General features: G+C 67.4%; 2 protein-coding genes across 2 annotated transcripts; both read right to left on the reverse strand.

Annotated features, from left to right (window-relative positions):
• Nucleotides 1-4,616: 4,616 nt before the first annotated feature.
• On the reverse strand, nt 4,617-12,851 carry CILP2 (cartilage intermediate layer protein 2). Its single transcript, XM_052801373.1, is given in 10 exon segments — nt 4,617-6,281; nt 6,283-8,453; nt 8,555-8,712; nt 8,810-8,918; nt 9,055-9,315; nt 9,428-9,586; nt 9,994-10,176; nt 10,432-10,704; nt 11,038-11,136; nt 12,727-12,851. Coding segments are annotated over 10 exon segments (3,696 nt in total). The 5' UTR covers nt 12,788-12,851; the 3' UTR covers nt 4,617-6,059.
• Nucleotides 12,852-13,984: 1,133 nt separating this feature from the next.
• Nucleotides 13,985-20,233, reverse strand: YJEFN3 (YjeF N-terminal domain containing 3). The gene is made up of 6 exons (XM_052801459.1): nt 20,142-20,233; nt 17,452-17,560; nt 15,711-15,821; nt 15,503-15,616; nt 14,883-15,033; nt 13,985-14,220 (listed from the first exon to the last, which is right to left on the reverse strand). The coding sequence occupies exons 1-6, from the start codon at nt 20,186-20,188 to the stop codon at nt 14,021-14,023; spliced, it is 732 nt and encodes a 243-aa protein (XP_052657419.1). The 5' UTR covers nt 20,189-20,233; the 3' UTR covers nt 13,985-14,020.
• Nucleotides 20,234-20,493: the final 260 nt, after the last annotated feature.

Below are 20,493 nucleotides of genomic sequence, written 5' to 3' on the forward strand. Positions count from 1 at the left end.
GGGAGGAAGGGCTGCGAGCCCTCCGCTCCCATCCTTAGGGAGCAGCATCGTAGTCCAGCCACCGCATGGGCTGGTTTTTGGGAGGCCGGGAGTGGGGCTAAGCCAGCATGGGGGAGAAATTCGAAACGTTCTTTTTTCCAGGAGTTGTGCTAAAATCCTGGGGTTTTTTAATGCTTTTCCTGCTAGTGTTTCTCAGCAGGGAAATGTCCTCTGAGAAAAGGCAACGCCAGCAGGTCCATCGTGGCCCCGAAGCACTTGGGGGGACCGGGACGACTGCTTTGCCGGGTCCTCTCCCTGCCACTCTGTGGGGCTGGGAGGAGATGGGGGACACAGGATGTGGGGATATAGGGTATGGGATGCGGGATGCGATATTTGGATATGGGATACGTGATATAGGATATGGGATGCGAGCTGTAGGATGTGAGGTATAGGATGCAGGGTATGGGATACGTGATGCAGGATATGGGATGCAGAATCTAGGATATGGGATGTGGAATGCACATATGGGGATATGGGATGCCAGAAATGGGAATACAGGAATACGAAATATGGGATGCTGGATGTGGGATATGGACTATGGGATGCAGGATGTGGGATAGGGGAAGTGGGATGCAGAGTGTGGGATGCAGGACTGGGGTGACACTCTGCAGCTGGGGATGTCACCGCCCCTCGCACCAGAGATGATCACCCAAATAAATCCAAGTCCAGCCAAAGTGGTGCCTATCAGGAGCAGCCCAGGCCAGGTCGGAGCTGGGGGGCCGAGGGGGCTGGGGGGAGTTCCTGCAGTCACCGTGTTTCCGCAGCCAGCTGCTGGTGCCACTGCTCCTGCCACCGCAACTGTGCCAGGAAGCCGAGACCCCTGGCACAGAGCCCTGGCACGGGCAACCCAACCCCAGGGATGCTCCGGCTGCATCCTGGCACGCAGAGACAGCGTCCACCGCCTCACCTTTCCTCCCCCCCAGCTCCAGAAATAGTTGTTCCACTTTTAGTATTTTTATTCTGCTGCTTCATGTGATAGAAAAAGCAATGGCTGTAAAATGAAAAACACACAAAATATTTACCAAACTTCAAGTTTTTGAGTCAGATTTTCAACATCTGGAGAATTAAAAGGCTCTGGCAGATTCGGTGAGCTGTCAGCATAAAGGCTTTAAGTATGTTGTTATTATTATTTATGGTCTGGAGCCTGAAGAGGAATGAAGGCCAAAGGTTTCAAAAATAGCTTGAAAAACGGGAATGGATGTTTTTTCCAGAACCAGCTCACTTTGAACAGCGAGATATTGAGATGCAACTCTTAAAAAATATATCTAAAAAGCAACTGGGAGAGGAATGTGCATTGTCAAGGGCTGCCCCAAAGCTGCCCTGGCGCGGTGGAGCTCGGCCGTCCCCGTGGCGTCCCGGCTCAGGCTTGCTTTGCAACGCAAGTGTTAGTGCTCCAAGCAGCCCCTCTCCCTCTTTCCACTGTTTTCCGCCAAATCCTGACTTCCAGTGGCCCCTTTCCTGGGAGCCATACAGCGATACCCGCCCTGGTGCCCCCGCTTTGGAAGGGGTTGGGGGTCTCTCGCCTCCGGCTCCTCCGTGTTCGAGGACCATTTGTTTTCCTCCTCCGGCAGGTTGTCCGGAGGGACCGGCGGGAACAGAGCAGTGTGTCTTGGCCAGACGGCCTGGAATTCGGCAGCTGGATCCGGCCTGGCCCTGCCATCGTGGCAGAGACAGGGAGCTGGCACCTCCCGTGTCCCCCCACGGCTGGATGCCTGGGGATGCTCTGGGTGCCCAGGGATGCTCTGAATGCCCAGGGATGCTCCAGTTTGGGATCCCCAGGGATGCTCTGGTTTGGGGCCCGAAGGGATGCTCCGGTTCAGGGCAGGGGCTGGAGCAGACACCTCTGCATCCCCTGGGGCTGGAGCCCTGGGCAGGATGCGGCCCCTGAAGCAGCAGTGCTGACCACGGTGCAAAGCCAGGGAGGATGGGGTATGCAGGGGCACATTTTGGGCTGCCAGGGGCCAGGGCCGGCATACGGGAGAAGCTCCTGCTGTGGCAGCAATGCTCTGCACCCTGCCTACCCCATGGCTTGGCCCCAGGGAGGTGGTGGGGCAGCATGGAGGAGAGGGAGGGTCCAGCGCCTCAGCTTTTCCCTTTCATCCCTTGCCTGCGCCTGTTCCCTTTCAGCTGAAACGTTGGTTTCTCTCCTATTTTCGGTTGGCTTTTTGGTTGCTTTCTTTTATTATTTTAATTTAGGCACTGTCATTATATTTTCCATTATTTAAAAAAAAAAAAAAAAAAAAAGAAAAGAAAAGAAAGCGAGCAGCTTCCCAAGGCGCTTTCCAGCTCCCGGCTGCTGTTCAGAGCAGCTTTTGTTCCCGGCCAGTGCCAGGACGTGCTTGTGGGGTGCAGCACGGCGGCACCCCCTTCCCACTGCCCGTACCCCGGCTCCCTCCTCCCTGTGGGGCTGATGAGGGTTTGGGGGGATGTACCCCGATGCAGGGATGCTGTCGGGTGGGGACCCGAGCAAACGGCAGCCCCATCCCTGCCGTGGGGGCCCCGGCAGCACCGAAGGACGTGCCGATGCGCCGGTGCACCGTCCTGCTCATTTACGTTGGGCTCCGGCCATCCTTAATTGCTGGCGGGGCGGGACAGGAGCTGCCGGCTCCTGGGCTCCTTTTTCCCTTCCCTGCTTTGCTATTCCCTTTTGGCCAGGGTCCGGGGGTAACAAGAAGCAGCTGAGCCTGGCCCCGCCGGCTGCCCCCACCTGCCTTTCTCATCACCACGGGGATATGCATCCCGCACGGAGACGGGGTCTCGCCGCGCCCCCTCACCTGCATCCCATGGTCCTGCCATCCAGGAGCTCTCCCGGGATGTTGTTTCCCTCTTCCATCTCTGTCTTTGCTTCCCAGGCATTGTCGGAGCTGGATGGCCCCGCCAGCGCTGGGTGCAAGCGGGGAGTGGGGGTAATGTTGCACCCACACCTCACCCACCCCAAAACCCACGGCCGGGACCCACCGCACCCCATCGCTTGCCCAAAGCCGTGCAGGACCCAAGGGGATCCTCGCTCCGGCCCCAGCCTCCCACCTGCCCATCACGGAGCTGAGCTGGGGGCATCGCCCGTGCTAAGGGGCTGAGAAGGCAAAAAAAAGAGTGGTTTTTTACCCCAAAGCTGTTGTATTGCAGAAAACGCCTCTGGATTCTCCATCCTGCAGCCTGTGGGTCCGGCGTGGGGTCCCTGCGGGGCTCCCCCCACCGGGTACCCCCCTCCGGAGCCACCATGGGTCACGCGGAGCCGCGTGCCGGTGGTTTCTGCTAACGATTACGAGAATTACAGACAAAAGCATCCCAGCTGGCAGCCTTGGACGCTCAGCCGTGTAATCAGCCCTGGGCTGGACTGCGAGGCTCAGCATCGCCTGGAAGCCGGGAGGGGCCGGGGGGTTATTTTGGTACCCAAAGATGCTCCGCAGCACACGGATGGGCTGAGGGTCCAGCCGGCCCTGGCCAGCGCAGGGGGCATTTGGGGCCGGGATTGGGAGCAAGGCGCTCCTTGTCCCCGGGGCTGGAGGGTGCAGGACCCTTGGGACGGGGACCGCGGCTTCAGCTCCTGAGCTGAGAGTCCCACACCTGGGGGGGAGCAGCAGGAGGATTTTGGCTGCAGCCCCCAGCCCAGCCCCTGACCCCGGGCAGGTTTCCAGCCCTCGGGAATGCGGGGCTGGGCCGGACACCCAGCACGGACCTCCCGCAACCCTGGCACGTCCCTCCGTGTGTGCCCCTGGCTCCTTCTCTGTGTCTGTGGGAGTGGGGGGAGCTCCCGGCCACCCCTTTGGCTCTCCCCTGCTTCCAGCCCCCTCCAGCCCCCGGTGCCCGGGAGAACCCCGTGGCCCAATGCCGGAGGTCCCGGCCGGCGCTGGGATGGAATCCGGCAAGACGGAGCGGGGCGCAGCTGTGAGCGTAAAGGGCTGCAAACGGGGGCGTCCGACTGGCCCTTTTGCATGGCTGCTTTTTCTCTTTTTTCGCCCCATTTTTCTTCCCGACGCCATAAATAGCAGCAGAGCTGCAGGAGCCGCTTCCATCTGCCCTGCCTGCGCAGCTGCCTCCGACCAAGCCAACCAGATGGTGGAAAACAATCCTGCCCGCTGGCATTCCCCCCCCGGCCCCCCGGCACTGCCGCCAGCGGTGCCCGTGGGGGAGCATCCGCCGGCCTTCCCCCGCGAAGACGGACGCGGCTCCCGATGCGGCAGCTCCCAGCACCCAGGGACGGGCAGCACCCAGGTTTTTTGGGGGGGTGGGAGCCCCGCGATGGGGGTCCCATCATTTCCAGCGCCTCCTCCCGTGCTGTGCCGCGGCGTCGCCCACCCAACGTGCCGGCGTCGGTGGGTTCTCTTCCAGGCGGGATGAGAAGAGGGGTTGGGGTTTGGCAAACGTTCCCCCCCCCCCACGCCCCCCCGGGTGCCCCGTGTCCCATTTGATCTCGCAAGCGGCCGCAGCCAGTATAAGGGTGAAAAAATGCCGCGTCACGGCCAAACCATGTTGTAAAAGGGAAACGTTGTCCCGGGAGCAGAGGGGGGGTTTGGCCCCGTAAATGCAGCCTGTTCCATTACAGCATCCACCGGGAGCCACGGGTGGGATGGGGTGCAGGGGGGGGATGCCTGCGAAACCCACCCAGTACCGCAAGCCAGGGGGGACAGACAGACGTCAAAAACGGACTCGCTGCCCTTCACCCTGGCTGGGGTCACCCAGTGGGTGCCCAGCTCCTGTGCCGGGCGCGTCCCTGTGCCGAGGGGGCTGAGGGGCTGGATGGATGTGTCCCGTCCCCCCCCCCCCAGCTGCCACGTCCCCCGGCCACGGGGAGCTGGCGCGGTTCCCCCCGCACCGCCGCCAGCCGGCTGAACCGGGCCCAAGGCAAACAGGAGCCGCCGGGACGGTGCTACCGTGCAGGGCGGGAGGCGATGGGGCAGGAGTTGGGGGGGGGGGAACACGGGTCTGGGCACCCCCGGAGAAGCCCAGCAGCCAGGCGGGTGTACACACAACCTTATATTTTGTAATAAATAATGTACAAATCCGCACGTGCCCTCGGCGCGTGCCGGCACCGCTGCCACTGGGTCGCATCCTGCCATCGCCTCTCGCTCGCTTTCCTGGCCCCGGCGCACCCCAGGAGTTGAGGGGTGTTCCCTGTGCTGGGGAGGGGGGTTAAGAAATGCCCGTTTTGGTTTTTTTTTTTTTGCCTGCGATAAAGGTAGTTGGGGCAAAACGATCCCCAAGGGCAAAATAGCCGGGTTGGTGGCAGCAGGATGGGTGCAGGATCAGGCCCGGCCGGGCTCTGTGCTGAGCTCGGATGAAGAGCGCGGGGACTGAGCTCAGCATCCCAGGCACGCTGCCCACCGCCGAGCCCCCGCACCCGGCCAGAGAGCTGGCACCGCAGCCGGAGAGCTGGCACCGAGGCCACATTGCTGGCACCGCACCGTGCCGGGGCAGAGAGCGCAGGGAGGGCTTTTTCTGCACATCCTTCGGCTTTTTCCCCCAAAGAAACCCCATGTTTCCTTGTGGGGTACAGGGCAGGGATGCAGCGGGTGCTCCCAGCTCCCGGCACCCTCAGCCAACGCTGGCCCCGGCACAGGCACACGGGAGCCCTGCCGCTGGGCACGGGACGGAGCGCCGGGCAGGGGACCCCTTCCCATCCCAGCCCCTTCCCCTATTTGCTTCCACCCCCTCTTTTATTCTTTTTTATTTAAATAACCCCCGTGGGGCCGCGGCCCCGCTGCCGGCACCACCGGCACCGCGGTCCCCGGGGCTGAGCACCAAGAGCTGCCCCGCGCGGGGCTGGGGGCGAGGGCAGGGGCAGCACCGGGGGGGGCTGACGAGGCCGGCGGGGGCTGCCCGCTGTCACCCCCCCCTCCCCGCGTCCCAGTGGTCCCCTGCCCCACTGTCCCTGGGGGGCACGGCGGGAGGGTCCCACTTCACGTGTCCCGTGCGTGCGTCCCCCCCCCTTGGTCGTTATAAATGAGCGCGGGTAAAAGCGACGGGGAAAGGGAGGGCAGAGCTGAGCCGGGGAGGGGGCGTGGGGGGGGCTGTGGCACTCACGGCTGCCCCCGGATCCGGCCCATCCTCCGGCGGCTGCTGGGGGTCCGGCGGGTGGCCGTGGGGCCCGGGGCTCGGGCGCCGGAGGCGAAGTCCATCACCTCGGGGGGAGCCCGGCGCATCTCACCGGCCCCCATCTCCCGCCGGATCTCGGCCAGCACCTCGGCCGGGGCCGTCAGCAAGCGCTGGAAGAAGCTCTCCCGCCCCGGCGGCCGCTCCTGGGCAGGTGAAGGTGACGGCCGTACCCGCATCCGCCTTCATCTCCCGCGAGAAGCCGTCGGAGGTGCCGTCGAAGCAACGGCCGATGGCGATCTCCTTGGCCAACCGCGGGTTCTGGTCCGTCACCGTGTAGATGCCGTAGTTGTGACCCAACGGGTCGACCGGTGCCAGCATGGTGAAGGCGGCCGTGTGGTTGTTGTCTGCCACGGGCGGGTGACGGCTCAGGTAGTCCCGGAGGAGGCTGTTGACGGCCGTGCGGTGGCAGCTGCCTTGGGGGACGATGGAGACCAAGGTGCGATCCACCAGGCTCTGGTCGAAGAGCATCCCGCTGCACTTAAACTCCACGCAGGCACCTGAGGTGTTCTCCAACAGCGTATCCCGCACGCTGCGGGTGTCACGCAGCCCATAGAGCTGCCCCCGGGTGCGGGGGTGGCTGCCCCCCACGTTACGGGACCTCACCATGTACTCCTGCGGCCCCTCAATCTGCACCTTGATGAAACAAGCCCTGAACTCCTGAGGGTTGGGCCACCACGAGAGGTAGTCGCCGGTCCAGGAGGTCAGGTCGCTCTCCTTGAAGGGCACCACATTGTACTCGTACTTGTCCACCTCCACGCGGTAGAAGCGGAGGTGGTTGGCGCTGACGGGCGCCTCCTCGCACTCCTCGAGGCTGCGGTAAGGGTAGATGGGACCGTTGGTCTCGTCAACGTTGTTGGGGTCGGGCTTGGCCACGTTGATTTGGAAAGCCGTCTTCTTCAAGTCGGGGTCATCGTGGTCCAACCGACGGTAGCCCAGCTTGCCCAGGTAGGGCTGGGACACCCCGATGGCATTGGGGTTGAGCTTGGGGCTGGAGGCCACGGCTTCCAGCTCCTCCCCACCCAGCGTGGCAGTGACATACGCCGAGTAGGCGTCGGGGCGCTGGCCGTCACAGAAAGCGGGCAGGCAGGCTCCGTTGGGACCTGTCACCACGCTGTCGAAGCGACCCCACGCCCGGGGGTTGGCGGGATAGCCGGGCTGGGGCTCCAGGTTGATGAGGCTGATGACCACCCCTTCCAATTGCTCGTAGGGGTTGAACTTCTCATTGCTGTAAGCTCTGACCTTGACGAAGCAGCGGCGGTCCTCCGGCACGTCCAGGTTGAAAAGACGCCGCTCCCGGATCTCCAGGTTCCCCACCAAGAAGGTCCTCTCCTCCCTCTTTCCCCGGCTCCCCCCGGCCGGCCGGAGGACGCCCTCCTCCTCCCACAAGCCGGTCTCAGGGTTCAAGGACCACAACTTCATCTTCTGCAGGTGCTCCGGCATCCGGACCTGCCCCGCATCCATCCGCACCTCCACCGGCCCCGTCTGCAGCGCCGCGCCGCTCTCCCCTTCCAGAAAATCCACGGCGAACATGCCGTAGGTCCGCAAGGGAACGATCTCCCCCTCGGCGTTGGCAAAGCTGAGGTCACTGGAGGCGGCGCTGGCTGTTGCCATGTCCCTGGGGTCCAGGAAGGTGACGCTGGCTTTGACCGTGCCCCTGAAGACCTCCCCAGAGGGACGGAGGAAGACGCCGGCGGGAAGGACAAGCTCCCCGATGGGCTCCTGGCCGCTCGCCTCCCCCAGCGGGATGGCGTTGCTCCGGCTGCCGTCCAGATCCACCGGCTCCTTCTTCCGCAGCATCTTGACCTCCTGGTAGACGGCACCGCCACGGCGGTTGAAGGGCAGGACCTTGACGGCATCCACCAACCTCTGCTGCCGGTCCACGAAGCGAACCACCAAGCGCTGCGTGTCCGGCGGCACCTCGATGGTGAAGGAGCCCTTGTAGCCGGTGAAGCCGACCTTCCTCCCACCCAGGAAGATCTGCCCGAAGCGCAGGGGCTCGCCGGTGTCGGCCGCCGTCACCCGTCCCTGCACCAGGATGCGGGGCTGGGTGCAGGGTCCGCAACCGCACTCGGCCACCACCTTGACGGGCAGCACGAAGCCGGCACAGGGGATCTCCCGCATCTCCATCCTCCGCACCCCGCAGCAGCGCCCCGTGTCCGCTCCGCACGCCGACCGGTCGGCCGGGCCGCCGGCGCACAGGGTGGGCGCGCAGCGACCCACGTTGTAGTAGCGGGAGCCGGCGGCATCCTGCGGGCACTCGCTGGGCAGCTCCACGAGGCTCGGCTCAGGCTCCGGCTTGCAGCTCTGCTGGCCTTGGGCTGGGGGGAACGAGGGGAGACAGGCGGTTAGGGTCACCCTCCCCACCGCACACCCCATCCCGGCACGATGCTGCCGCTAACGAAGCCCATCCCGTTCTCACCCAGCACGGTGAGCTGCGCCGGCGCCGATTTGATGGCGCCCGCCTCAGTGCTGGCTTTGCAGTGGTAGGTGCCAGCCTGCTCCGGCGCCAGCCCCCGCAGCACCAGCTGGCTGCCATACCGGTGCACCTTCCTCTCCAGCAGCGTCCCGTTGTGGTACCTGTGGGGACATCGGACGGGCTCAGCGGGGATGTGGCCGGCGCTGCCTTTCCCCACCGTCCCCAGCCGTGGCTTTCTGCCACCGGGACCCTGCTCACCAGTAGTATTTCTTGGGCACGGGGGTGCCCGAGGCTTTGCAGCAGAAGGTCACCTCCTGCCCGGCCACCCGCACCTTCGCCTTGGGGTGCAGCACCATGTAGGGTTTCTCTGCAGGGGAGGAAGGCGGCAGAGGGTGCAACGAGCCGTGGCCGCCCCCCCTCCGGATCGCTCCCCCCCCTCCCCACGCATCCTTCGTGGAAATCCCTCGAGGGGTGCACGGCTCGGCCCGTGCCGCGATGCTCACCCAGTCTCCGCAGCGTCACGTTCGCCACCGCCACGCCGGAGCCGTTGGAGACGATGGGTGCCAGTCCCGGGGCGAAGCCCTCACGGTGGGCGCTGACGTTGGCGGCGGTGCCCTCGCACAGCCCCGCCGCGGCGAAGCGCCCGTCGGCATCGCTGCGGGCCAGCAGCACCGGCGGGCGGCCCTCCAGGTAGATGCGGGCATCGGGCAGTGCCGCGCCGGTGGCGGACACGACGGTGCCCTGCAGCGTGCGCTCAGGGCAGGCTGCGGGGTGGCACGGCGCTCAGACCCCGTGGCCGTGGCCGGCGGTGGGGCCACACGGCTCGGGGGGGGGGGACACCGGGGAGGGGGTTCCCGCGTCCCCGAGGGCAGGTACCTGGGCAGGGCGAGGGGGGACATTTCTGCACCTCGGTGGGACGGCCGGCGCACGGCACCTTCTTGGCTTTCTTGCAGCTCCGGCGCCGGACACGCGTCCCGGCGCTGCCGCAGCTGCGAGAACAGGGGCCCCAGGTCCCCCACTCCATCCATGCCGGCTCTGCGGGGGAGACGCCGGGCAGGGATCGGGCACCCCGCTCCACCCCAGCCCCCAGCCCGGGGTGGTCCCGCACTACGGGGACATGACGGGGTCCCCAGCCGGGGAGGCTCCATCCAGTCACCCGTGCCCGGCCAGCCCCGGCTCACCCCCGCGCACCCCTGCCAAGCTATTTTTACCAACACGGCCTCTGTTATTGCAATTAAGCTGACGATGCGCAGGCGAAGGCTGCTTCGCCCGCGGAGCTGCCGCGTCGGTGCGGGGGGCAGCCGCTGCACGCCGACGGCCCCTTGGGACCCCTCGTGCCGCTGGCAACGGGGACCGGGAGAGGAGCCGGAGGTGACCGGCACCAGGCAGCGAGTGGTGGCCGGGGGGCAAGTGGGTGCCGGCAGGGATGCCGGGGTCCCTACCTGGGCAGGGGCCGGCGCTGCACGGCCGTCGCTCCACGGCTTTGCCCTTGCACTTGACCTCCTTGAGCGCGGCCACCAGCCGGGCGTTGACGCATCGGCGGGTGCGGGTCTGGGTGCCGCTGCTGCCGCAGGCGCTGCGCGAGCAGGGGCTCCAGGAGGACCAGTGCGACCAGTAGATGTGCTCTGGGGGTGGGGGGACAATGGCATTAACTGGGAACCCAGCGCTCGCACCCAGCTCTGTAAGGGGCACGTTGCCCCCGGGACGATGCACCCGAGGGGTGACTGCTAGAGAGGGTGGGTCTGGTGTAGCCGCAGCTCCGGCAGCACCCGGTGGGATGCGGCAGCGGGGGGATGATGAGCAAGCAATGGGTATGGCCCCCCCCTCGACATGCCAGCGGGGTCCGGGGGGGGTGGGATGCAGCGGGGACGGGCACTCACCCAGCGGGCAGAGGAATCGGATGTGATAGTTGGAGCAGGTCTTGCCCTGCGGCTGCTCCTTGTTGATGCAGCAAAAACCCTTCTTGGGGCTGACGTGCACCACCTCGCCCACGTCCTCGGGCAGCTCCCACTCGGTGGTGCGGGCCTGGATGGCCACCGGCCGCTCGCAGACGCGTCCACGGTAGTAGAAGCGAATGGCCTCCAGGCTCTCGTAGTCCCCGTCCCCCCCGGGGTGGTCGATGTTGAACCAGGACGTCCACTCGGCTCCTCTGCCTGGGACGGAGCGAGCCCTGAGCGTGCGGGTGGGGAGCAGCCCTGCGGTCCCTGAGCACCCCGGGGTGTCTCCGGGGCTGGGGACAGCTTGGGGACATCGAGGGCTGCACGGACGAAGGACGAACGGTTGAAAGCACGTGGGGGTGGAGGGCACCGAGGGATGCGGAGCTTTGGGGAGCGCAGGGTGGACACCACGTCCCTGCTGCGAGGGTCACTGCCACGGGGGGAGATGGCACCTCCGGGCTGGCATGGTGGGCATTGCCCCGTGCAGCCCCTTTGGGGTGTCCCAACTGCAGGACCCGATGACACGGGGGGGCTCAGGGACAGCCGTACCTGCCGTGTCCAGGTCGAGGTCTGCCAGGCTGGGAGCTGCTTTCCAGGGCTTCCCCGCCGCGCCGCTCTTGCCCGGCTCCGAGTCGTTCTCCAGGGGCTCTGGGGGAAGCACAGGGTGAGAGCACCCGGCACCGGGGCACCCTCTCCCCAGGGCACCCAGTGGTGCCCAACTGGTCCCTTGCCAAGCTGCGGGCACCAAAGGAAAGCTCAGCCAGCGCTGGGACATTCCGTGTCCCAGCGGGGATGGGGACCCCCCCCCACCCTGAGCCCCCCCAGCCCCACATCATCAGCCGGGCGAGGGGCTCAGGGCAGGATTTACCAGCTCCACGGGACCAGGCTGGTGGTGTCACCACCCGAGGTGGCCGAGGACAGGCTGCAGCCTCCTGGCTGGCCAGGGATGGACCGAGGGGCAGCCGAGGCTGGTGCCGTGTGGTGATTCCGGCCACGCCGGGGCCCACGCCGTGTCCACAGGCTGCACACCGGGGAAATGCTGCCTGCGAGCTCCCGGCTGCCCTGGGGTGAGCTCGGCCCCAGGGGTGATATGGGATGGGGAGACGAGCCAGGGTGCCCACGCACGCCCCCGCCATGCCGAGGCCACGGCACGAACCTGGCGTCACACCGAGCCCCACCAGCCAAACTGGGAGGCAGCAGGATATCGGGCTGTAAAACCGCAGCCGGCAAGCGGAGCCGCTGCCGTGGCAGTGCCCAGTGCAGCGGGGCTCGCCGTGCATCCCAGGTGGAGGGTGTCCCCCCGGCAGCTCCCACCGAGCCCGGCTGGCCACGTCCCACTGGAATGTACCCCGGTGAGCCGGGGTCTCTAAGGGCAGCCCTGCCTGCCCCTCGTGCGGGTGATCCGGGGCGCTGAGACGGGAGGGTTCAGCCGTGCTGGAGGGGATGGATGCGGGGAGCAGGTCCCTGGAAAGAAATCTGGTCCCTGGAGAGAAACCTGGCCCCTGGTGCCTGACACTGACAGGCACTGGACAGGACGCTGCCGAACACTAAAGACACCACCGTGAATACCCCACGGGCATGCAGTGGGTACCATCCCTCCACCAGCAGCAATCCCACGGCAAAGTGGAGACTTGACCCTGCCACCTCCTCTCCCTTCCCCAGGTGGCAGGGAGCTGGGGGACAGCCGGCCCCCTCGCAGCCCCTGTTCTGCAGGTGGATGAATTTTGTCCCCAGACCAGGGACGTTCCTGGCTCAGTCTGGCACGGACGCTGCCCTTGGCACCTTGCAGAGACCCCCACGGGGCTGGAGGGGGCTCAGCACCGGGAGGCAAAAGCCCCGTGGAGCAGCTGGCGTTGCCGAGCCAGCCAGGGCTTCCCGCAGGTGCTCAGCCATCCAGCGCCGGAGCAGGCAGGGACACAGCGCAGGACACGTCCCCGTCCCTCGGGTGACATGGCCACAGGGAGGGCAAAGCTGCCCTGCGCCTCGCCAATGCATCCTCCCACCATCCCATGCCAGGGGCACCGCTCCCGGCCACGGCCACGACCCTGGCGCACCTCTGACCCTGGCACACATCTGGCCCCGGCGCACATCTGGCCCCGGCGCACATCTGACCCCGGCGCACATCTGGCGAGCGCTCAGCCCCATCCCCATCCTGCCCCGTATCGCCGCCGCCAGCCCCCGGGAGGGCGGCACGGATGGGTTCTCCGTGCCACGGTTAGACGGCAAACCCGGCCTTACCTGACGCCCCGGCACCGTGCAGGGCGGCGAGAGCCAGGAGGGCCAGTGCCAGCTCCCCCATGGCTGCCCACGCGGCGGCAGGTCGGCCGGCGTCTGCGAGCGTGGCGGCACCGTGGGTCTATATATGAGGCCTTTCCCCCTCGCGCCGGCAGACAGCAGCAATCGGCTCCTGGCACTCGGGGCCGTCGGCTCTGCCGGGGCTGGATCGGTGTCAAGAGGGAAGCGGGAAGGAGCCCTCCCCAGCGAGCCGGCCGCACGCTGCCGCTCGCCGCTCCAGCCCGGGAAACTCGAGGGTTTGTTTTTGCAGAGCTGCTAAAATTGGATGCGCTTGGGAATGTGGAGGGGAGGGAAGGGAAAAAGCCGAGCGAGCCCGGCCTCGGCGCTCCTGCGGTCGGGGTCGGGGTGCCAGCACTCCCTTGGCACCCGTCGCCTTGGGGCACGGCGCGCTGGCGGGGGCCGGTGGGCGCCCGCGCCGTGACCTGGCTCACGTGGGTGTGCCAGAGCCGCCCGTGTCCCGATGCCGAGCTGGAGCTGAGGCCGGGCAGAGCTCGGTGCACCCATGGCCCCGACTGCCCCCCGGGGCTGCAGGATGCAAAGCGCCCAGTGGTGCTGGTGTGTGATGGCGGGTGGGGGCGGGTGATGGGGTGGGGACCCCCCCTCAGGGTCACCCCCAAACTGCAGCCGCCCACAGTTGGGGACCACAGCCCCCTCCCGCAGCCCGGCCGGCAGAAATCCCGGCACATTCCCTGCATTCCCCAAAACTCCGGCTGCACGGAGCTCCCCGGCGGGGGGGGGGGGGGAGTAGCTCCCGGCGCTCTTGCAGGGTCAAGAACACCCTCTCTGCTGGGACAGGTGGGGACGGTCCCCAGCGGTGACTTGTCACTGCCCTCCCTGTTAATTAAACACCCCATAACGAGGGGGCTGCTCCTGCAGCCCTTCCCCGGCACATTTGAGGGTTTCAGGCTATGGGGGGACGTGGCAGCACCGGGGACCCCACAGCCACCCACGGGACCCTGGCAGTTGCCCACGTCCCCGTGGGGTGGGTGATAGAGGAGGTCACGCCGGGTCTGTCCCCAAAAGCAGGTTGGTGACAGGTCCCAGGGGATGCAGCATGGGGGGGTTGAGCAGTGCAGGGGGCCGAGTCCCCTGGCATGGGTGGAGTGTGGGGGTCAAGTCCCGGCACAATCCCCCAGCCCAAACCCTGCCGGGAGACCACCGTCCCCTCGCCCCGTGTCCCCAGGAAGACACCGACCCCAAGGAAGAGCCACCAAGCGCTTTATTCCCGGGGGGGGGCTCACAGGGCCACCACGCACTCGGTGCCGGGGTACTTGGGTGGGTTGAGCTCAAACTTCTTCTGCACATCGTAGGGAAGGAATCGACCGGCCACGAAGTGCTGGCGGCCCAAAAAGCGACGGGCACACTGCTTGGGCGCCGACAGCGACACCAGGACATCGGGGCTGATCCCACCGCTGCTCCCGGCCTCCACGTCCCACCCTGCGACGGCAAAAAAAAAAACCACGGGGAGAGGGTCAGGGGGTGACCCCAGGGGACGCGGTGCTGCAGGCAGCTCCGAGCTGGTGCGCCGGTGGAGGATGCTCTGGGGTGATGGAGATGGGGAGGGCACAGGGAGGAGGGGGTGCGTGTGTCCCCCCCACCGGTATTGCCGCCCTGTGCGGCTCTGGCCGCGTCCTGGCACCGTGTGGGGTTTTTCTTGGTGGGGATTCACCGGCGGCCGTGCCGAGGGCTCCTGTTTGCTCCTGCGGCAGAGGGGGGGGGACGCAGCGGCGGGGGGGGGGTGATGGCAATTCCAGGCCTGGCCACCAGACACCCGGGTGTTTTCAAATTACATCATGTCTCAGTTCAGGGAGTTTGTTATTTATCGTGGATGCCCTGAACGCATCCACAGAGAGCGGCCGCCAGCCCTGGCTCCTGGCGGGGATGCTGCCAGGCTTGGGGGGGCGGGGGGCAAAGTGGGGGCTCCCCAGGGCTGCCCCCACCCTGGGAGGGCACCGCGGGGGCTCCCCGGCCACCCAGGCACTGAGCCCAGGGTGATGCCACGGTGGGCAGAGTGACAAGCCCGGGCTATGGGGAACACCGGACTGGGGGGGGGGGATCCCATCCTGCCCAGGAAGGGGGTGCTGAGCACAGTGCCGGACCTGAGGGCACATCCAGGCTGACGATGGGGATGCGGACATGCTTCAGGGTGGCCAGGATGGCGGCACAGGGCTCCCTCCCCTCGGCCGCCTCCGCTTCGGCTCCCAGCACGGCGTCCACCACGGCGTTGTAGGCATCGTTGATCAGCTGCACCTTGTGGGGGGGGGGAAACGGGACACGGTGGGGGGGGTGTCCCCTGGCCACCCCCTCCATGGGACAGGCACCGAGCCCCACGCAGGGATCCCGTCTTCCTGCATAAATAGGCTCCCCCAGCAGCTAGTGCCAAAAAAATGCCCCCCCCTCCCCATCCCAGCCGAGGCAGGCGGGGGGGGGACACAAGGCCCCGATGGCGGGGCAGAACCCGGCACGCCGAGACGCGCAGCCTCGGCCAGGGCAACGTTTTCGGGTCACATTCCTCTCGCTGAGCCCGGCGCTTCCAACAACAACAGAGCCGGTGGCTGGCGGGGCCGCGGCAGCCGCCGCTGGATTTCATGGCATCCCCGGGCTCCCAGCAGAGCCGGGGGCGGGAGCGGGACGGGGGGGGGGAAGGAATAAAAAAAGAATAATAAACTCAACCACGTCAGCCGGTGAGCGCGGCGGCAGCGGCTCCAGGGGGGCTTACCTCGGTGGGGAGGTAGGAGAGGAAGGGGATGTCCATCTTCTCACACTGCGTCGTGAAATCCCGGTACAGGGGGTCCGGGGAGCGTTTGGGGTAGAAGATGGTGGGCTCGTAGTCCTGCACGGTGGAGAGCGGGGATGCGGCGTTGGAGCCCGGCACCGCTCGGGGATAAAGAGGAGGAGGAGGAGGAGGAGGGGAGGAAGATACCTACAAAGATCCGCAGGTGCCGGGCACACACCAGCCCGATGGCCCCATTCTGCGCCGGGCCGCACACCACCAGCACCGTGGGCTGCTTCCGCGGCAGGGACGGCAGCGGGAAGGCCTGCCGAGAGGAGATGGGGACGTCGGGGCACCGCCGAGCCCCGTCCCCCCCAGGTCGGCCCTGGGGATGGCACCCAGTGCCAGGGACAGGGCTCGAGGGGCAAACGGACCCACGGTGGGGATGTGCTGCTGGGTGGGCAGCGCGGTGCGTGGTGGGATGGAGACAATGCCCAAAGCGGGATGAGGATGGCACACGTGGCAGGACTTGGATGGCACCCAGGGCAGAAGAGGGCCCGTAGTGGGATGCGGATGATGCCCATGGTGGGATGCAGATGGTTCCCACGGTGGGATGCGGACGACGCCCACGGTTGGATGCCGACAGCTCCCACAGTGGGATGAAGATGCCCAAGGTGGGTTGAGGATGATGCCCAGGAGAGGGACGATGCCCGCGGCGGGACGGGGCTCCCCGCCAGCCTGCAGGGAGGCGGCCGCGAGCTCCACATACCAGCAGCCTGCAAAAGGAGGCTCTGTTTATCCATTGACGGATTTTTTCCTGCTCACGGAGCCTGGCTCCTGGTCCCATCCAACCACCAGAGACCCGAGCGGCACGGCCTGCTCGCAGCCGCCGGGGCGCTGGACAAAGCCGCGCTTGCCTGGCCCTGGCCCTGCCCCAGAACCCGCCACGCTGCCAGCTGCCTTGTGGCTCCCGGGGACGTGCCGGGAGGGGACGATGCTGGGGACCCTGGCTGGGTGGGGGGTGGGATGCCTGAGCTGGGGTCCGTGGATGCTCTCCCTAGCTCAGCCCCGTGAGGAAGAGGAGGATGCTCGGCCCCATGAGGAGAATGCTCAGCTCCGCTCTCCCCAGCTGGGGCTGGCGCTGGAGCCAGGGATGCTGCGATATGGAGGTCCCTGGAGGGGTGGGCAGCCCCGTGCCATGGGACCAGGACCAGCCCCGAGGCAGCCCCGGGATCCAGAGAGGCTCCAACACCCAAATATCTCCCCTCCTCAGACAACTCCTCTGCCCTTAGGGAAGGGGATGGCAGAGCACGGTCCAGACACCTCCAACGGAAAAGCTGAGACAGGCGGGCGCGGAGCTCGCCGGCCTCCGAGGCACAAAGCTGCCCTTGATGCTGCACCTCCGCTCGCGCTGCCCAGAGCCCGGCTGCTGCCTTCTCCTCCTCCTCCTCACCCTCCTCACATCCAGCACGAGCGCCCAGGGCTCCCAGCAACAGGAGAGCACTGCCAGGGCACGGGGAGCGCCGGGGATCCCCCCCCAGCACCCTCCTGCCCACACAGGGCAAGGGCAGCCGGTGCCCGACAGTGCCAACACCCCGGGAAGGGCTGAGCATCCCCCTCCCGTGGACGGTGTAACCCACGGCCCCAGGTGAGACCGATTCACCCCAGGGGAAATAATGAAGGGTGGCTGAGGAATGCAAAAAAAACCCCCAGAAAAACCCCAAACCCACCCAGGGAGAGGCTGCAGCCTTGGCACGGCCAGAGCATCGCTTCCCGCTCGGATCTGCCACAAGCCCTGGCTGTCCCCTGTCCCCATGCCTTGGTCTGGGGCAGGAGGGAAACCGCAGCCGGGGGTGGGAAAAGCCACGCAGGGGGACAGGACGAGGGTGGGAAAGCAGCCGGCAGCGAAGCCCCCGGCCCCGGCGGGGTGTCCCCGGCCCCACTGGCCGCCTCACCTTGGTCACGGCCACAGCACAGGCATGTCCCCAGATCTCGATCAGCTGCTGCCGCCCAAACCGGTAATCCTCCAGCAGCTCCTTCTCGATGGCCTCTGCCTCCGCCTTGCTGGGGGGTGGGGGGGAGCAGACAGCAGTGAGGATGGGGACATGTCCCCCCCACCCCCAGCACCAAGCCCCTCGGGACCCCGCTCCGTCCCCAGGGTGCGGGGCAAGGGATGCTCGGGGGCACCGGGCGAGCGGGCTGGGGGCTTGCAGGGCTGGGGGTGGGCACGGCCAGCGGCTGGGGGCCGGGGACGTGCACGGCTGGCACATTCGGGGGCCCGGCACTGCGGGGTGGGGGCTGTATTTCAGGCGAGGCAGGGGCCTGGCAGCGTCCCCCGGCTCGTGGGGATCGGGCTGTTATATAAAGTCAAACAATGCTGCGGTTGTTCCTTCGCTGCCGAGCCCAGAAGTTGGCAGGACCGGGGAGCCTCCAAATTGGACAATAATTGCTCACATCTGTTGGCTCACCTGCGCCGCGGATGGGAACAGCGTGTGCCGGCTCCAGCGTGCCGCCGCGCTTGTTATGGAAGGGACGGTGAAATCTGGCTCCGGGGAGAGGCCGGAGTCGGGATCCTGGCAGCCCGGGGATGAAAATTCACAGCCCTGTGGGGGCAACTGGGCCATGCTCCCGGTTTGGGGGTGCACACTCACACCTCGCCAGGTCCCAGCCGCAGGGAAGGGGACCCGCTGGCCCACTGCCACGTGCAGGAATGGTGTGGTGCTACCGGCCCCGGGAACTGGAGGGGTTACTGGGCCGGGGTCCTGCTGGGTCCCTGCCCGTGGGGTGGCCCCGCACCGTCCAGGCTGACCCCATGGACCGGCCACATCCCCTGGTGTCTGGGGGACACGTCCCCCACGTCTGGGCACAGACCTGCCATGCCCTTGTCACTCTGGCAGATTCCCAAAGATCTTACAGACCCCATCCCCTGGCCGTGCCGACAGATGCCATTGACCCCACGTCCTCTGGCTGGCCTGGCTGATCCCATGGACACCCCCCCCGGCCCCTGCATGTCCTGGCTGATCCCACAAGAGCCCTGTGCCCTGGCCATCCTGGCAGATCCCCAGAAAAACCTCATCCTGCCCCATCCCATCTTTTCCCATCCCATCCATCCCCATCCCATCCCAGTCCCCAATCCTTTGGTGCCCTCTAGTGAGTCCCAGCCCGGCCCCAGCCCCACAGCAGGATCCTGGGGGCAAATAAAGGGGAAAAAGGGCCAAATCCAGCCCCGGGTCCCCCCCCCCTTGCCATGCCAAGGCTGGCAGAGCCGAGCGGGCCCCAGCGCAGCTGTGTTGTCGGTCACCCAACAAAAGGCGCGTTTCGGCTCTGACAAAATTCCCCACGTCTGCTCCAGGGGAGAACATTGCCCGTAATCACTGCTGGCAGGGAAACCTGGGCCCCGGCCCGGGCTGGCTCCCACTGTCCTGGCATCGTCCCCGGGCAGGGGGGGGGACACAGCACGGAGCTCCCTGGGTGCTGGCTCGCTGCCCACCCAGGGAGCAGTGTGTCCCCCCCTCCCCAAAATGCTCCGGGGTGCACGTTCGCTACCAGCCCTCCCCGGGCTTTGCAGTTTGGCTTTGCTATAGGGCCTGGGGATGCGGTGGAGGGGGGGGAAATGGGGCTCCTGTCCCCCTCAGCGCCCAGGGCAGAGCCAGCAAAGCCCAGTCTGACCCAGTTCAACCCAGTTACTGGTTTCTCCCAGAGGGGATGGTGGATGGCCGGGGCTGCTGCTGTGCTGGCGGGGCAGAGACCTTATGGGGAGCGGGAGGGAGAGGGGCTGAGGGGCTCGAGGGGGTCCCTCCTGTGCCCCCTCCCGCACCCCGGGCTCTGCACCCCAGCTCCGCACCCCAGCTCCGTGTCCCCCCCTCTGCATCCCGGCTCCACATCCCAGCTCCGTGCCCACCGCTCGTCCCTCCCCGGCACAGCTCGGCTATGGGACCACCCCCACCGGGGTGCAAGCTGGGGCGGGGGGGTACACAGGAGGCACCAGCCCTGCTCGGGATTGGGGTGTCCCCCCCCCACCCCGTGGGACCCCCCAGCTCCGCTCCCCGCGCTGGGGACGCGTCTGCCGGAGACATCCCTGCCGCAGCCATGGAGACCCGGGATGCAGTTGCTCTGGCAACCGAGGCTATTTGGGTACCAACCCCCCCCCCCACGCCCCCGCGGCTCGGGGGGTGCGAGAAGCCCGGGGTGGGATTGCCCCGGGGGACCGACTGTCCCGGGGGGACACGCGTGGGGACCGGAGACGCCGTGTCCCTGCCCGGAGGAGCCCGGGAGCTTCCCAGCAGATCCGAGGGGGGGGGTCCCGGGTCAGCGGCGGGGGGGGGGGGGGGGGGTCCCACCGCTCCTCCGGGGTCGCGGGAACCCCCAGGACCCTCCCGGGGTCCCCACCACGTCCCACGGGGACCCGGCACCGGCCACGTCCCTGCGGGCAGCGGGGACCAGCCCAGGGTGAGCCGGTGGTGGCGGGGGGGGGGGGGGGGGGGGGGCAAGGCACCGGCTGGGGGGGTCCCGGCCGTTCCGGAGGCAAACCCCGGCAGCCCCGGTGCGGGGCACAGGCGCGGCGGGACCCCAGCTCCCCCTCGGGGCTCCCGGTTCTCTCAACGCGTGGTCCTGGGGGGGTCCGGGGGGGCTGGCCGGGACTCACCTGAGGTACCGGGGCGGCTCCCGGCCGGCGCCGGTGGCGGAGCTCATACCGGGCAGCGGGACGGCGAAGCCCTGCGGGAACGGCGGCGGCTCGACCCCCCGCAACCCCCCCCCCCCCCCCCCCCCAAAAACCCCGGCGCTTCTCGGTGCCGCCCGGGGGAGGCGGCTCCGGCTGCCCCCGCCCCGCCCGGCCCCCCCCCGGGAGCATCGCACCGGCCCCGGGCCCGCCCCGCGCCCCCCCCCCCCCCCCCCCCTCCCGCGGGCGGTGCTGCCGCCGTGGACTGGCACACGGGCAAATCGGGTCTGTGACACCCCCCACCCCCCCCCCCGCAGGCAGCAGGGGGGGGCAGCTG

Source organism: Harpia harpyja, chromosome 11 (genome assembly GCF_026419915.1).
Source record: "Harpia harpyja isolate bHarHar1 chromosome 11, bHarHar1 primary haplotype, whole genome shotgun sequence".
In the NCBI taxonomy this organism is placed as follows: domain Eukaryota; kingdom Metazoa; phylum Chordata; class Aves; order Accipitriformes; family Accipitridae; genus Harpia; species Harpia harpyja.

Excerpts from the sequence above, each read along its gene's own strand:
- YJEFN3 (XM_052801459.1), bottom strand. The coding sequence starts at position 20,188 with ATGAGCTCCGCCACCGGCGCCGGCCGGGAGCCGCCCCGGTACCTCAG. Across the intron at positions 15,617-15,710 it reads CCCGGCACCTGCGGATCTTT|GACTACGAGCCCACCATCTT; the intron begins GTAGGTATCTTC and ends TCCACCGTGCAG. Across the intron at positions 14,221-14,882 it reads CAGCCTGGATGTGCCCTCAG|GGTGGGACGTGGAGGCCGGG; the intron begins GTCCGGCACTGT and ends TTGCCGTCGCAG.